General features: G+C 40.7%; 1 protein-coding gene across 1 annotated transcript; it reads left to right on the forward strand.

The window, feature by feature from the left end:
- The first annotated feature begins 1896 nt into the window (after positions 1 to 1896).
- On the forward strand, positions 1897 to 3277 carry LOC137287759 (uncharacterized). Its single transcript, XM_067820149.1, has 2 exons — positions 1897 to 2368; positions 2970 to 3277. Exons 1-2 carry the CDS (start codon positions 1897 to 1899, stop codon positions 3275 to 3277), a joined length of 780 nt encoding a protein of 259 aa, XP_067676250.1.
- Positions 3278 to 16712: the final 13435 nt, after the last annotated feature.

Genomic DNA, 16712 nt, shown 5'->3' on the forward strand with positions numbered 1-16712 from the left:
GCATTTAGCACTCAAAACTAAATGCCTTTATGACAGGGATGCGAAGTCTTAATTATATTTTCGACCCCCGGTTCCTCTTCTGCGTACACTGACATGCTACGTAATGCCCCAACGTCATCAATTTCGCGTACAACGTCATATGACGTCATATGCCGTTAGCTGTACGCGGGTATCGCCGCCATTACAACGTTCACTTGTTGCTCTTCATCGTTCAGTCCATTGTGCAAGTATCCTGTGCTATTTCATCCTTCAAGTTTCCCCTTCGAGACTCGACATGCCATCCAAGCGTAAGGTCGTTCTAAATCACCACCTGGTTCCAGGTACAGGGAAGGCTGCCAGGCTGGGAAATGAGAAAACGGGCAAGAAAAGGGCTATATCGAACTGGTTGACGGATCAGTCTAAAACCCCATCGCCAAATGTGCATATTGTATCTAATGCAATGATTGAGAATCGTTCTTTGAATGCCGACATGGTAACAGGTCGCCCGGTGCTACCGGGAACTCAGGCGAGTGCGAGCAATGCCGAACCGAGCGAGAGTAGGATGGACAGCATTTCCCAGCAGTTGGGGAGCATACTAGCTCTCCTCAACAGGTCACTTTCACGGGATCAGCTGGATGACGATTCAGCATCGACAATACACGAGGTAAGGGACAATTCACTTCCAACCTGTTCTCATGTATTGACGTTAGTCGACCTCTTGACAAGGTCACCGGCGAGAGATTGCCCCGTGACGTCATAGACTCGTCGATCACTCACGGTGATGGGGATTCCCTTACCTTTGACGCGGAGACTATCAGTGCTCACGTCAAGCAGGTGACACGGGAAAGGATTTGGAAAGGTGAATTCGTAGAATTATCATCACTTTTGCCAAATGTTCATTCAAATGACGAATCGCAATTTTCATTGGAACTAGATCCTTCAGGTCAGATGAAGTTGAAGCCATCAACAAGGATAAGTAATGAGCAGTTGAGCATTGGTACTTGGGCATCTGCCTTCCACATCTACATGAGTACATACTAGTACATGGTAAAACACACTTCTCAGTCTACCATTCAGGGTATCTTGGGATACGTGAAAGCTATCAGAAGCGCAGCAGTGAGGTTTGGAGGCGATGGCTGGACACTCTACGATGACAAGTTCCATCATCTCATGTCAAGGGATCCATCGAGATCGTGGACAAAGATCGACGGTGAACTTTGGCTCAGGTAGATGACTACACAACCTAGTCGGTATCAGCCAGCAGACAGGAGCGGTCGAGCCACAGTACCATACATTGGAGGGACTCGCGACAATGCATACTGGGACTTCAACAGGTCACGCTGTACCAGGTCAGAATGTAAGTTCCAAAATAAGTGCTCTAGATGTTCCCAGCCCCACCCTGCATATTCATGCTTTCAGGGAAAATGGGAGCAACGCCCCGCTGAGATTGCAACGCCAAACCACAGACAGCCCCAACCCGCACTTGCACCAACCCTAGTGGATCTCGTTAAGATTTCCCCCCACTTGCATGCCTACATGACTGTTAACTTATCACGTGCAGTTTATCTTTTGCAAGGCTTTCAGTTTGGTTTTCACTTAGAGGTCAGTGGTCAACGCTCACAAAGATGGTCCTGCAACCTTCGCTCATGGATCCTACAAGGCAGGGTGTTGTAGAAAGTTACACTCCGAGTTAAAGCTGAGACGGATTGTTGGCCCATTTCTTCAACCTCCGTTCCCCAACTTCCAAGTTTCACCAATCGGCTTAGTACCAAAGAAGCAAACATGTACAAGTGACTCCACAGGTAAGAATGCTGATGATTTTCGATTATTAATCCACCATCTCTCCTATCCCCGAGGCAAATCAATAAACGACCATATTGACCAACAGGCCTGTTCGGTCTCTTATGCCATGTGAACATGGTTCAGCAACTCGGCCCAAATGATCAGCTAGCCAAGTTTGACATCAAATCTCCGTTTAGAATCATGCCAGTCAATCCTGGAGATTTCGAATTGCTTAGTATCCACTTCCAGGGTCAGTATTACTTTGATAAATGTTTGCCATTTGGCTGCTCAATATCATGCTCTGTGTTCGAAAAATTCAGTCCCTTTTTGCAGTGGCACATGCTGAGACAGTTACCCTACAGACAGCTGAAGCACTACCTAGATGACTTCCTCACAGTGGGGCGACACGGTTCCGGGGAGTGTGAACAGAACCTTGGGACATGCCTGACGGCCTTGTCTGATCTTGGTGTGCCAATTGCACACGAGAAAACGGTCGCCCCAGCAACATGTTTGATACTCCATAATCTCGAGATTGACACGGCGAATATGAAAGTCAGAATACCGCCAGGTAAGGTCTCAGCGTTGATAACAACTCTGCTTTCATCAGGCAAATCAAAGACGACTCGAAAGGTTCCGCAATCACTGGTGGGAAACTCAATTTTATGTGCTGCACCATTCCCATGGGCAGACCGTTTCGTCGCAGATTCATTGACACTTATAGAAGGTAAGGATCAGTTACATCACATTCGCCTCACGCAGTCGTTGAGGGAGGATCTATCTATATGGCTTACTTTCCTCAACAGCTTTAATGGCGTATCTGTGTTTCAGGAAAGTCAATGATTGGACAGTTCGTACTTGCACGCAGCTATTTACTGATGCAGCCTGCACCGCAGACTTTAGGGCATACTTTCAGGGACGCTGGGTGAACAGATGCTGGTCTGACGAAGGACATGACGCTCTTGGAGCTTTTTCCTATCGTACTAGCAGTACGGCTATGAGGTAACTGTTTCGCTAACAAGAAGGTACTCTTCTTGTGTGAAAATCAGGCAGTGGTTTCCAACACCAACAAACAAACATGTAAGGTACACCGTATCATGTCTCTAGTCAGACAGCTAGTCCTGCTCTGCCTGTCCCATAACATATGGTTCAAGGCAAAATACATCAGTACCGCAAACAATGTAATCGCAGGTGCTTTGTCGAGATTTCAGTACCACCGATTCTGAGCAGCAGCGCCAACAGCAGAGGCACAACCATCCCCACTTCCAGACAACCTTTGGATCCTTTGACAAGGGAGGCTGACAGATTGCTGCAAGTATTACTGGCGAGTAACACATGGTCGACTTACCAAGCTGGAGTCGAGGCACTGCGGACATTCTGGACAACATATGGGATCCAGAAAACATGGCCAGTACCATTAGATAATCTGGTTCATTTCATTGCTTACTTGTCTAAGACAGGGCTTGCACCTAGCACATTAAGAACGTACATCAGCGGTACCACTTTTATTATATCTTGACTCGGTACCTTCATTCTGAATAGTCAGAACGTTCATGAATTTATTTTATATTCTTGCCTAGAGCTTATTCCCAGAAGGCGGTGGCTCATGGGTCAATCTGGTTGATCCTTTGGATTAACTGGAGTATATCATTTCTGTAACCGATTGGTGTGAGTTTGCTGGAACTCCAATTACGTATGACATCGCCCTTGTTGGCGCTCCATGGTGGGCAGGGAGCAGATTTGATGAAACATTATACTACGGCAACTTTCAAAATCTGATTCTGAGCTTGACTCTGATGAAGATGACGTTGTGGCGAAATTGTTATATTCTGAAAGGGATACCCTTGCTTCCTATTCCCCATTTCTGTTAGAAAAGGGCCTACAAGGTAAAGCTGGTGAGTTGAAAAATGTTTCCAAATTACGGTCTGGGGGCCTTCTGGTTGAATGTATCAGGAAGTCACAGGCCATTAACCTCATGACATCAACCACACTAGCTGCCATTCCAATTACATGTTCAGCACACAAGACACTTAACTTTTCCAAAGGACTAATCCGTGACAGTCTCGCTGACATATCTGTTGAAGACATTGTCTCTCAGCTCGGAAGTCAAGGTGTCATCGAGGCAAAAAGATTCACACACCGTAAAGATGACCTTGTATTCCCGTCCAATACATAACTTTTGACACCCCAGGTCTGCCACCTTCTATTAAGGTTGGAAGTTTCTCCATGATTATAGATCTCTTTATCCTAGGCCCTACTCGTTGTTTTAACTGTCAGAAGTTCGACCATGGGCAAATTTTTTGTAGGAATAAGTTAGCTTGCTTTAGATGTTGAGAACCTGACCATGATGGGAAAACATGTACCAACACCATCAAATGTTTAAATTGCAAAGGTGACCATATGGCATCTTCTGAAGACTGTCCTCTATGAATATATGAGGCCACTGTGCAGAGATTAAAACGTAAAAAACGATTCAGTTATTCTGATGCCAGAACACAAGCGACTTCTTGCACCTGTTTCAGAAAGTCCATCATATGCTTCAGTAGCTAAAACGGTCACGGTGTCTATACCCTGTCAGACAGATCTTTCCTGGGCACATTCCGACCATCCCAAATCCCTTTCAGATCAATTACAAAATACCGTCAATTCCAAACCGGTCACAGATCCATCACCAAAACTAAAAGAAACATCTTCTACACAGAAAGACTCAAGTCAAATCAAATCGTCCAAATCTACCAAAGTGGATACAAAGAAAAAACAGATTCAGTCTGACAGATTGACAAACAAAGGCACTAAAAGATACAGTGCAATGTTAATAAATATGGATTGCTCGAAGATATGGATACTGATGCATCCATCCGTGTGAGTGCTGGTTGCCATTCAAATGGTCACTCACCCAAAAAGAAAGTTAGACCAGTATCTCCCGTTACTGCTCTTTAGATGCTTAACCCTCCATGAGCCATTCAGCTAATCCAGTACAATGACATTGCAGAGGACTTAAACATAACTTTCATGAAGTACAGTCGTTAGTACAAGACTTTAAACCGTCAGCAATATGTATCCAGGAGACGTATCTCAAACATACTGATACATTTGATTTAAGGCAGTAATGTTCTTATCATCCATTTTCTCCTCCAGGGGATAAAGCAGCAGGAGGTTCACCTATATTAGTTCGACATAACATCATTCATAGTGATGTTCACCTGAATACAAATCTCCAAGCTGTAGCTATTCGCCTCAGCTTGCACATTGCAGTTACTCTGTGCTCTTTGTACATTCCACCCTCCTCTGGTCTCCGACAAACTGATCTCCAAAACCTCTATGATCAGTTACCAAAGCTCTGTATTATCATGGGCGATTTGAACGGGCACAACCCTCTATGGGGAAGTACAAGCACAAAACGTAATGGCCAGACTACTGAGGATTTTATATCTGATAATAGCTTGTGTGTTTTTAATGACGAATCAAACACCTATTTACATCCTGGAACAGGAACCTATTCTGCACTTGCTCTGTCCCTGGCTGATTCGAAAGTTTACAACGAAGTTGAGTGGTTTGTTGTTGACCACTTCCCAACTGTCCTAAAAGGTATCAAACCTGATGATGATCCACCTTTATCACGGTGGAATTTTAATAAGGCCAATTGGTCTTTATATGAAATATTGTGTATGGAAAAATTGATACCGGAAAACTGTATGGATGTATCACATCCGATAGAGTTGTTTTCAGCTGTGTGAAATGAAATCGCTGACCAATCAATTCATTAAAGTCCTCTCCAATTCATCACCTTCGTAAACCATGGTTCAACAATGAACGTAAACAAGCAAGAATGTGTGGGAAGAAAGCAGGAAAATACTTTCGCAGACATCCTACTGTTCATAACTTAAATACAATTACGAGTGCCAAGGCACGGCGAACTTATAAACAAAATAAGCGCCAGTCTTGGAGGAAATATGTTTCCTACATTAATTCGCGCACACCCATGTCTAAGGTGTGGAATGTGGTCCAAAGAACAAAAGGCAAAGGCTCCAAATCTTCTGTTAAACATCTTAAAGAAGGTGATAAATTGATAACTGGTAAGGGTGATATTGCCAGTAAAATCGGTGAAACTCTTTCCAGAAATTCTTCATCATCAAATTATATACCTGAATTTCAGAAATATAAAAATCGACAAGAAAAACAAAGAATTATTTTTGACTCTAATAATGGTGAAGATTATAATGAAGTATTTTCATTACGTGAGCTACATACTGATCTCGAGCAAGTTCATGACACTGCCGCTGGTGATGACAGCATTCATTACCAATTACTGAAACATTTTCCTGAGACATGTCTTTTGACACTTTTGGAAATATTTGACCATATTTGGATTTCAGGAAATTTTCCTCAATCGTGGTACAATGCCATTGTAATCCCCATACCAAAGTCTTACCGGGATCATACAGATCCCTCATATTAGCGTCCTATATCGTTAACCAGTTGCGTTTGGAACGAATGATAAACAATATATTAGTCTGGTATTTGGAAACGAATAATCTTATCACAGATATTCAATGTGGTTTCCGGTAAAGCAGGAATGCCTTAAGGCACTTGACTTACTGAAAGTAGTTTCGAATTCAAAGTGGGGCGGACACCAAACTACCCTCCTACTCTTATCTGTATCTCTTGTCCGCACGAAACTTGATTATGGCTTTATTGTATATGGTGGAGCATGTAACAGCATCTCAAACGATTAGAAGTTGTCCACCACCAAGGTCTAAGACTTTGTCTTGGAACTTTCAGAACTTCCCCTATTGACAGTCTCTACGTCGAGGACGATGAACCATCCCTTAACCAACGACGTATCAAATTATCTTTACAGTATCTCACTAAACTATATGAGGCTCTATACAATAAAAAGTCTTCTCTTGTTCCGCCTCTTGGTATAAGAGTGAAACCTTTCCTCGCTGCTACTGGAACTGAGATAGAAAATATATCTCCCTCCCGTCTGATCTCTTCTCCTCCTTGGCAGTTAGTTAGACCAGATGTTGACCTAACACTGACAGCATTTAAAAAATCAGAAACAAATGATTTACAATATAATCAAGAATATAATCAATTAAAAAGTAAATACTCCAGTTACAAATCCTTATTTACAGATGGGTCCAAGGATGGTGGCGCCGTAGCTTGTGCCACCGTCATTGGATCTAGAATAATATCTTCCCGATTACCGGATGATAGCTGTATTTTTACTGCAGAAGCAAACGCAATACTAACGGCTGTTAAATATATTGATAGACACCCCCAAATATAAACAACACATAATCTATTCAGACTCTCTTTCGTGCCTTCAGGCTATTAAGAATCATTCTTGCAAGCATCCACTTTTATTAGACATTATTGAATTGCATAATGATCTTGCTACTGGCCAATGCTATATTGTCCTCTGTTGGTTACCCAGCCAAGTTGGAATCTCTCGTAATACAATGGCTGATTGTGCTGCTAACACTACTTGTGATTCCATACTCTGATTATACAGCTGTTATTAGATCATATATCCGTGATCTGATGCAAAAGAAGTGGGACACCCAAGTAGGTATCAATAAATTACACCAAATCAAACCAACTATCGGTTATACTTACTTGGGTTGTCAGTCCAGATTTGAAGAGGTCATTATGCAACGATGTCGCATTGCTCATGCGAGATACACTCATGAGTATTTGCTAAAAGGCGAAGATCCTCCTTTTTAAAAGAAATAGAATTGTTGGATAAAGTTTGAACAATATGTTTTGTATATAGATAAAAAGCTATTTTATTAATTAGCAAACTGAGATTGTTAGTGGCTGTGCCTTCAAAGGAGGTTAAAGTATCGTAACATTATTGTCCCCCTGAGAAGGTACGTAAGTCCCAGAACTTCCAAAGTAAAAATTTCACGTACCAAAATTTTAAACGTAGCATATTTGTTATTTTAAGTTTGGGCTAAACTGTCTTAGAGTCGCCGACAGCTGACGGGATGGTGTAAATCCAGTTGGGTCCCATGCTGGAAGCTAATGTACTGTACGTCCCCATGGTCCCTAGTATGGTGGCCTACCTTCCGTTGTTGGTGATCTATAGCCCGTGTTTTATATTGTGTTGTCTTCTCTGGTTGCAGTGTTTTAATTTTGCGTGCTAGTTTAACGTTCATGTCTGTGATGTCTAGTATTTTCACTGTCCATTGTTGACACGTTTTAATCTTCAAGACATTTTCATCATTTTAAATGAATTACTCTCGTCTCGATATGGCTGCAATATTGCCGATGTGACGGTAAATATTAACTCACTCACCCAATACAATAAGCATTTCCAGTTCTCCGAACCATAGTTTGTGCCCGGTAGCGGCATACAGAGCTTATTTAGGTAAGCGCACAAAAGGATCACAGCAGGCCTTTGCGCACTTTGATCAGTCCCCAGAAACTAGGTATCAGTTTCAAGCTGTTCTAAAGAAACCCCTTGCTTTCAGTGGGATTGACACTTCCTCCTATACTTCCCATTCTTTACGGATAGGAGCAGCTACCACTGCAGCGTGCAAGGGTGTAAGTTCAGAGCTAATTCAGCGCTTTGGTCGATGGGGATCTGAGTGTTACAAAACCTACATACGCATTCCATTTTTCGTATAATAATCTAACAGGCTCTGTGGTTCATTAATAATCTAGTTGGCTTTATTGTGTATGGGCCATTCTCCTCCTTTGTTTCAGTTTGGCTGATCGGGTCCAGTTACCTAGCGAGAAGACGGGGGTCATCATCTAAGCTCTCGCTTTAACTCTTTCACCCAACGTTAGATGGTTGCAGCAGAAGGGGAAGACTCCTTGTAAACAGCAGTGAGTCGCTCTTCAACCTGCTCGGCCGTATTGCCTTCCAGCACAAAAAAACTTTATTACTGTTCCATATCAAGCCTTGTCCAGTTTTCACATTCACTAGAGGGTATATCTCTTCTACAAGGCACTGCCATTGAAGAAATGCATCCAGCTATGTGATCCTACCGGGAATATGTAGCTAGGACACTAATATACGTTAGGTGCCCTGCCCATTACCATTTGTCAAGTATATATATGCAAGGCTCAAACCTTTTTTGATATCCCTTTTTTTATAGAAGTTTTGTGAAGGGAGTGGGAAATTGACAAATATATTGAATAAATTGCATTAATTGATTTTTTAAGACAACGTTGTTGAGTGAAAGTATCAATAATATGTTCACACCTTCTACACTTGGACAACTGTTTTCCAATGACTTCCGATAAACTGGAAAGCATGATCTTTGTTTAATGACAGGCAGATAAGAGACATTCAAATGTTGCTTATGCCATATATCACTGAAACCAAGGATATCAATGTGTGTTAGTTAAAAATTAACTACATGAACTAATATAGCTACAGTTAATGCCTAATCCCATCTTATTTAATCTGGGCACATACCATTATTATTATGGGTGCAGCTTAATTAAGCCTCATGCAACCAGCCATAAAGTGTGTTGTTTTAAGCGGTCTGTCTTTTGGGAGGTCTGTCTTGTGGGAAGATACCTGTAAAAGTCGTATCATCCCGCCACGCGTCGGTGACCACTAGAAGTGAGAAAAGACTTTAGTAACGTGCGCTGCATTGATGTCAATCGATCAGCCGTTGCATCTCACATGAACCAAGTCCATTCTATGCATATTGTTTTCTTTTGATTTAGCAAAAACATTCAGCTAGAAAAATTATCACATCGTGTCGTGGGGAATACAACCGTACTCGGGACCGAAAAAGACCCGTATTTCCCTCGACACGATGGGATAACTTGTATTCCACTAAAAGTTTATAATTGCATATGATTAGTCTCCGCAAAAACATTCCATACTATGTGTTTCATACGTGAAGAGCCTAATGATGCAAATCCCCATGGTCCATAGTATGGTGATCTACCTTCAATCGTTGATGATCTGTTGCCTATTTTAATTTGTACCGTCTATGGTTTTATGATGGCGTACTTGTTTTAAATTTATGTCTGTGATACTCTGTTATTTGCACTGTCCTTTGATGAAAGGTTTTAACGTAATACATTCATTAATTTCAGTACTGATCTAAATTAAATTGATCTCGTCATGGTATGGCTGCAGTATTGCCAGTGTGACGGTAAATGTTATCTCAATTACTCCCTCACAATACTACTTTATATTACCAATTTGAAAGTGTTAATATAATATTTTAAGCAATAAATGACAACATATGATAATTGCACATACGTGTAAGAAACATGCCATATAATGTGGTATTCAAGGTTCCAAACACCATAACAATTATCGTTTTAACTATTGTTGTTTTAACGATGTTTCTGTCATATCACGCTATCCAACGACAGGGGACAGGAACTTCGCAGACTTCTGTTCCGATTTACTTTTTTTCTCATGATATGTCATTTTTGGTGGAAAAACACGATGTCGACAACATCATAATTACCCCACCCCCCAAAAATACACTGATAATTCTGTCGATATTTCGTTGTTGGAAGTACCTGTCATAACACGCGCGAAGGCAAGTGAAACACTCTAAGAATATTTCCAGGACAACACAGCTAAAGGCAAACATGAATCAGTGGGGTGGGTCGTCAACCTGAAAAATACGCTTCCATATCAGTGATGCGGTAGCCACTGTTAAACACTACCAGTGTATTTACATTGTGAAAATCTGTTGAGAATATGTGAGAAACGGTTGTGCTGAATGTTATACAGCAAGCGTTCTTGAATGTAGGTCAACGCTGGCGAAGAGGCAGACAGATGCAGATAGGTCGAACGATGAAGCAACTCCAGTATTACTCTGAGTTTAAGTCGGTATGTGTGTGTCCCGTCGAAACAACAACCAGCCTTATATATACACAGTCACTGAATCTTCAGCATTCCAGCGAAGAATGGAAGCTTCGAGATCGGCCTAGTGTTTACCAACAGCAAAAACACACACAAAGGAGGCAACTCTAAAGCGCTACCTTAAAAGCGTGCTGCTAAAACAGTATTTTGATGATACAAAATGAAATCCATAATACCTTTCATTCAAATCTCTAAACAGTGTAATACAAATTACAGAAAATACACTCTCGTAACACTGTCTATTTACAGATCGGTTTGAAACTGAAGGTGTGCTCCATCAGTTACTCCAACACTATCGGGGAAGTTGGCAGTCTAATAAGAACGATGTTGAAGGCATCATATTTTTTAACAATTCACGGAAAAAACTAACAGTTGTAAAGTATACACAACAATTAACAACTAGTGCAGAATTGTTCCATCGCTCGGACAATTTTTATATGCTGCTGTCTCATGAAATTGGCACAAAGCAAGGGTTACACAACATTAGTTTCATTGGTTGAAGACGTTCTTGATCTGCAGAGTGGTTTTACACATGGCGAGAGTGAAATACACTATAGACGAGATGAACAACCGTTTAAATCAAGTGACAGACAGTATGACGACTGATTAAGGACATCATGATATGAATACTTGCATCTATCAAGTTCGATAACTGGCCCTCCAAGAAAAGATTTGCTGATGATTAACTTCTTATCGGTTGGGACGAGTCTCTGTTAAATATCAAAACTCTAACAGTGCCTGGTATACCATACAGTGGTTTTACACGTTGTATCCATGTGCCAGAGTATTCAGCAACGGTTCTGGCACAATAGGACAATAGCCAGGAAGATAAGAAAACACCTTCTGTTATCTGTGCATTTATGGTTTGAGCCGTGGTAATTAAATATACAGGAATATTCAGGAATATTTTGCAGCAAGAAATGCCATAAGACGAAACTGCGTTGAAATTAGGGCCATAGAATGTATTTGTCATCCTCTGGCTATTAAAGAGTTTATGTGAAAAAGATAAATACTCTATCATTTCACACCACAAGAGGGCCTTGGTAATTATATAAACCTTCCCAAATATTTTTAGCAATTCCCAAGATAAAATGTCAATGACCCGATGAAGTACTGTACCGCTGTTAGTTTTCATTCGTTCGCCTCGATGTCATTTAAAGCAATGTGTTGAACTCTAACGACAATTTAGAGGCTTCTGACAAAATCTCTAGTTATTACGAAAAAATAAAACTGCTTGTAATTTCTGTAATTGCCGCCACGTGTGACAAATAGTTGTATTTCTGTATTCATCATTGTGTTTCTATAAAGAATTTACACGAAAAAATGATAACGATAAATCAATATAAAAACTCGGTGAAGTATCAAATACAGATCCGTATCATGTTCCTTAGTGCTGCTGGCTGTTCAGTTTCATTTTGTCCCCAATGTTGTCACACACGCATCTCGTACATAGGGCACTAAGTGTCCGTAATCATTCTTGAACGAGTCAAGGATACGAGTAATTCATCTTCAGGTTAAGATTGCCATATTATGAATAATTATCACCAACAGTTTTTCAAACATTATGTCCTACGTTACAGTCGGTTCAACTACACATGGATCTTTAAAAACTGCAAAAATATTAGGTCGTAAACATGAGGCATATTTAAAGACAGGGAGACAAATGTCAGCTACAGTAACTTGGGCCGGACAGACTGGTAGTCCTGGGTCCGGATTAAAACAAGTGAATTACTGACACAAACGTTGTCGTGTCCGACAGTCACAGCTAATAATATATTTAATCTTTGGAACACATGATGTGAGCAGAGGTTGACAAGACCATGGAACACTTGCACAAAGCGATCTTAGCGCTGCAGTGATTGTAACTCCCATTCTTCAACATAGGCTGACGATAGTCGTAGCTCTAAGATCACTTTGATCTCTAAGCCTGTCAGTAAGCTATCATAAATCACTTCACGAGTTAGAAGGTGCCATGAAAGCTTCTCTTGGAGAGTCATCATCTTCCAGCTAGTACCTTGTACGTGGAGCTGGCATTACATCTGTTACGTAAACCTAATACATTGTGTGTGTATCTCTCAATGTATCGCCTTCTCTAGTCATTACATCAGATGATGACTGGGGGCAACTTGTTGCTTTGTATATTGCACGAATGTATGCTCATTTTTGGAAATGAGAGAAATCACAATAAAGATTACTGTGAAAGGTATAAATGCACTGTCTAAACCACACAGTCAAGGAAAGGGCTCGGGTACTCAAAGTGCATAGCAGTAATGGTATATGCTACACGAATCACTACATGGGGAAAGTTTCAAGCTATCAGAGTCTAACGGAATACCCCGCGGTACCCAAGAGCTGACTTACGTAGATAGAAATTTCGACTGTGAACAACCTTGATGAAGTTCAAAGCATTATGTTTATATTTATTTAAACTGGTTTTGGACATCACTGGCTTGTATTAGATTAACTGCTACAGAAGTGTCAGGATTGCAATGTGATATTATGCATGTGTGATAATTATGTCAGTTAAATTATTGATGCGCTTTTTGCATCAGTCTTTTGTGAATGAAATAAAATGAAAAGGAAGTAAACGCTGATATATTGATACTGATAACTGAATTTACGAATTTATTTTGTCATTGTTATAAGCGAAATCCCAAATCCAAATTTGGCATGTACCCCTTTAAAGTAAACGCAAGTGACGTTAAATTCCTCTTCTTGGCTTTGGCCCACAGAGTTGATAACTTCAGAGTATCGTAGCATGTATGGATTTATGACCTCAAATTGTTTACTGTTCAACAGTGGATCTCCAGTGGGTGAAAACTATTTTGACTGTAATCCTTTCTAGTGGCACAACTGACAGTGGAGCAAGTAATGATATGCCCAGACTGTAGCTTTTGGATTGGTCATCTAGTTGGAAACCTCACAGACGATAGCAAATCACCAATAAACTATCATTTCACTATGATTCCACCCGGTTCATTAGCTATATAGCATGCAAACTCGAAATATGAATGTTTTCAAGCATAACGAAGATACAGTTTTTGTTCTGGTTTCTAAATTTTGAGAATTTTCCTCTGACGCAAACCCAGAGGAAGTCAGTACGATGGTTTTAGACTACCTACAGCAAATCTTCAAAAGAAGTGCGTGTGAAAACGTTGGATTGCGTGTGTAACAGAAATAGGTTTATGTCATACGTGTTTGGGAGTATAATTTGATGCTAATGGTCTTGCGTGACCACGTTAATGGTTGTCTTCATTAATGATTATAGCCTTGATAGGCCATTAACTGACGCCCCAGCTTTGGCGTCCAAACTGGGATACAACGACAGTCATCGTACCTGACCATCCGACAGTTACTGACTGCGGAGACTACCGTTATAATAGGACATGCTATCGTCATTTCATGCCAAATGAGATCTGATGTGTTTGATAGTCAAAAAAACTTGAATAACGTTTAGTTGCATCATCCGTTTTGGTTTGGGAAGAAAATACATGAAAAAGCGCACTAGGTTCAAAGTGCTGATCACATGTAGTAAAACGATGTGATGATGAGGAGTGACGATCAGTGTGGGTATGGGATTCTACCCAACTGTCAGCGGTTAATGCTTGATAACGTGTAAGTCGCCACATGGATCAGCTGCTGTTGAGGTCGCCACCCCTCACTAATGAGTAAGTATAGTTAAATAATATTTGCAACTTAGAACAACTGTCTTAGGCACTGAAGCAACCCTCCTGTATCTTTTAATGTAGGTAATGTAGATCCTAAATTCATGTACACAACTATCATGTTTTAGGTTGTTATCAAGGGCAACATAGCATTCCAACATTTCACGTTACATTATAATAGATTATATGTCCCAGCACGTTAATTGAATGTACACTAACACTGACTTCGTGTATATTCCTGTGAGGTTTGGACATTTTCAACACAAATGTAATAAACATAACCGAAACATGCGGTACCTTAATCATTAAAAAGAATCGTTTGTATCCTCTTTTGATTGTTATGCCTTGAACTGTTGAGGGCATTTCGCTTGGAAGCTGACAATTAGCCCTACTGAAAACGACAGTTCCAGCCGAGGAAGCATTTAATCTGTACAGCACAATTTGCGGATTTATTTCATCTTCCAAGAAGAGCATGTTATGACAGGTTGGCATATTTCAAGCTGACAGCACTTCAATGGTGAGTGTGGAAAATTCAGTCTATATCGTGAACGTTCCATGTAGATATAAATGACCTGCACAAATCATTTTCTCTTATTTAGGCTACACATGCTGCTTTGATACAATGTTGCGTACAAAGTGCTATGAGTCACAGAATGACTGAGAAAAATATCCTCACTAGTATTTCCACCAAAAATGCATATTATTATCATCATGATCAGTTATGCTGACGGAACAAGGTATTTGTTTCTTAACCGCAGATGAAAGACAAGTGTCTGCTGTTCTTGAACACTACAATGTTGCAGTGAATAGCATGAGCCAAATAACGTCCAGGAAATGTTTATGTAAATCTTTCTACATCTGAACATGCATTATCACTGCATGTACTGTTACAACCTGTAAGGTCAAGGAGCATTTAGTCCGCTAAAGGGTAAATGATGATTGATCATAGTGAGGTCCAGTTCTGTATGATAGACTTTTTTATGAGTAGATCAACTCACCGTGTTTCCCTGACAAGAGCAGAACCGCTTTACAAATGATAATTCTCATAAAGCGAATGAGTTAGTTAAGGTATACGATGCGGTCAGCAATGTCCCAGCTATATGGCGCCATTCTGTAAATGATAATCTGGACATGACAATCCTGTGGTCAAGAGCATGGGCATCGGTCTATGCAATCGGGATACAAGTTAGCGGATCTGTCCACTGATCCCATTAGTCGCCTTTTCTAAAAAGCATGGGTTAATGAAGCTGAATCAAAATCCGGATCTTAGTATTGGGTCTAATACTATTAAAGGCTGATACCTAGGACCAATGAGATTAAATGGAATAGAAGAAATTACGGTAAGATACAGGGTAACATTTGGTGGTTTTGGCGTGGCGTGGCGTGGCGTGACGCTAGCTGGCACAGAAATATCTCAGTATCCACGGTATTTAAAATGGCTAAGTCTGACATGGAGATTTAAATTGATTAAATCCGCAGATGCCTGTATTTATGACCGTATCTCCAAAACAAAAGAAGAAAAACACAGTCCTAAAAAAGCCAATGTTAGGCACTTGCACTCAAAAATCTCCATACAAACTGTGACTTGATGACCACAGGTGTTCAGGAAACTGAGGAGCTCATCCTGTCCAAAGGCACACAGCGGGAGAATAAATGTCGGAAATGTTAGAAGAAGAAGAAGTGTCACGTGAGGCAGGTAAAGGGATTCATGTGCCATCTGTATCATTGGGCGATTGAAATTAGTTGGAAGATGAGGAGCATTGAAATGAAAGTGTGTTTCAAACGAAAGGTCTTGTCCAACCGGTCACCTTTATCAGAGAATAACCACAAGTGATTGAATGTTGGGGGATCTAATTTGACTCGTGAAATGGGATCGGTAGTATTTAGGCTTGTGACCCCATGTCGAACGTTTCTTTGAACGATGTGTACGTCATTTAACTGCTTTAGTAATAGAGATGAAGGTTTACTGATGTGGCTTTTCTTCAAAAGAATACTTGAACCAAATCGTAGTTCGTCCAACTTTCATCTTCATGTATATCCTATAAAGTATTTGTAAAACAGCGTCGAACACAAAGCCACTTAATGGTCCATGTAATTTCCACATTTTAGCTCTAATTCATTTTACAAAACGGATCGGTTGTTTCATGACTCTTGCCATCAAACGATCATTACCATATTTGAATTTGCTATAACACATCCGATCCTTTTCTCAATGTGACAATGACAATATATGTGAATGACGTGTCTGGAATCACACACGTGTGTAATCTAAAACAAGTCACAGTAGCTCGCTGCCCATGGTTATAATTAGACGGTAAAGCTACTCTGAGTAAACCCGGTTCCTTAAGTCATCAATGTAGAAGGATTCAGCATACTCTCCTCTTGTACTCTGCCTCGTCGGCGGTCATTAAACTGGAGATTTTCAGTAGCTAGAA

The sequence above is a fragment of the Haliotis asinina genome, chromosome 6 (genome assembly GCF_037392515.1).
Source record: "Haliotis asinina isolate JCU_RB_2024 chromosome 6, JCU_Hal_asi_v2, whole genome shotgun sequence".
Taxonomy (NCBI): domain Eukaryota; kingdom Metazoa; phylum Mollusca; class Gastropoda; order Lepetellida; family Haliotidae; genus Haliotis; species Haliotis asinina.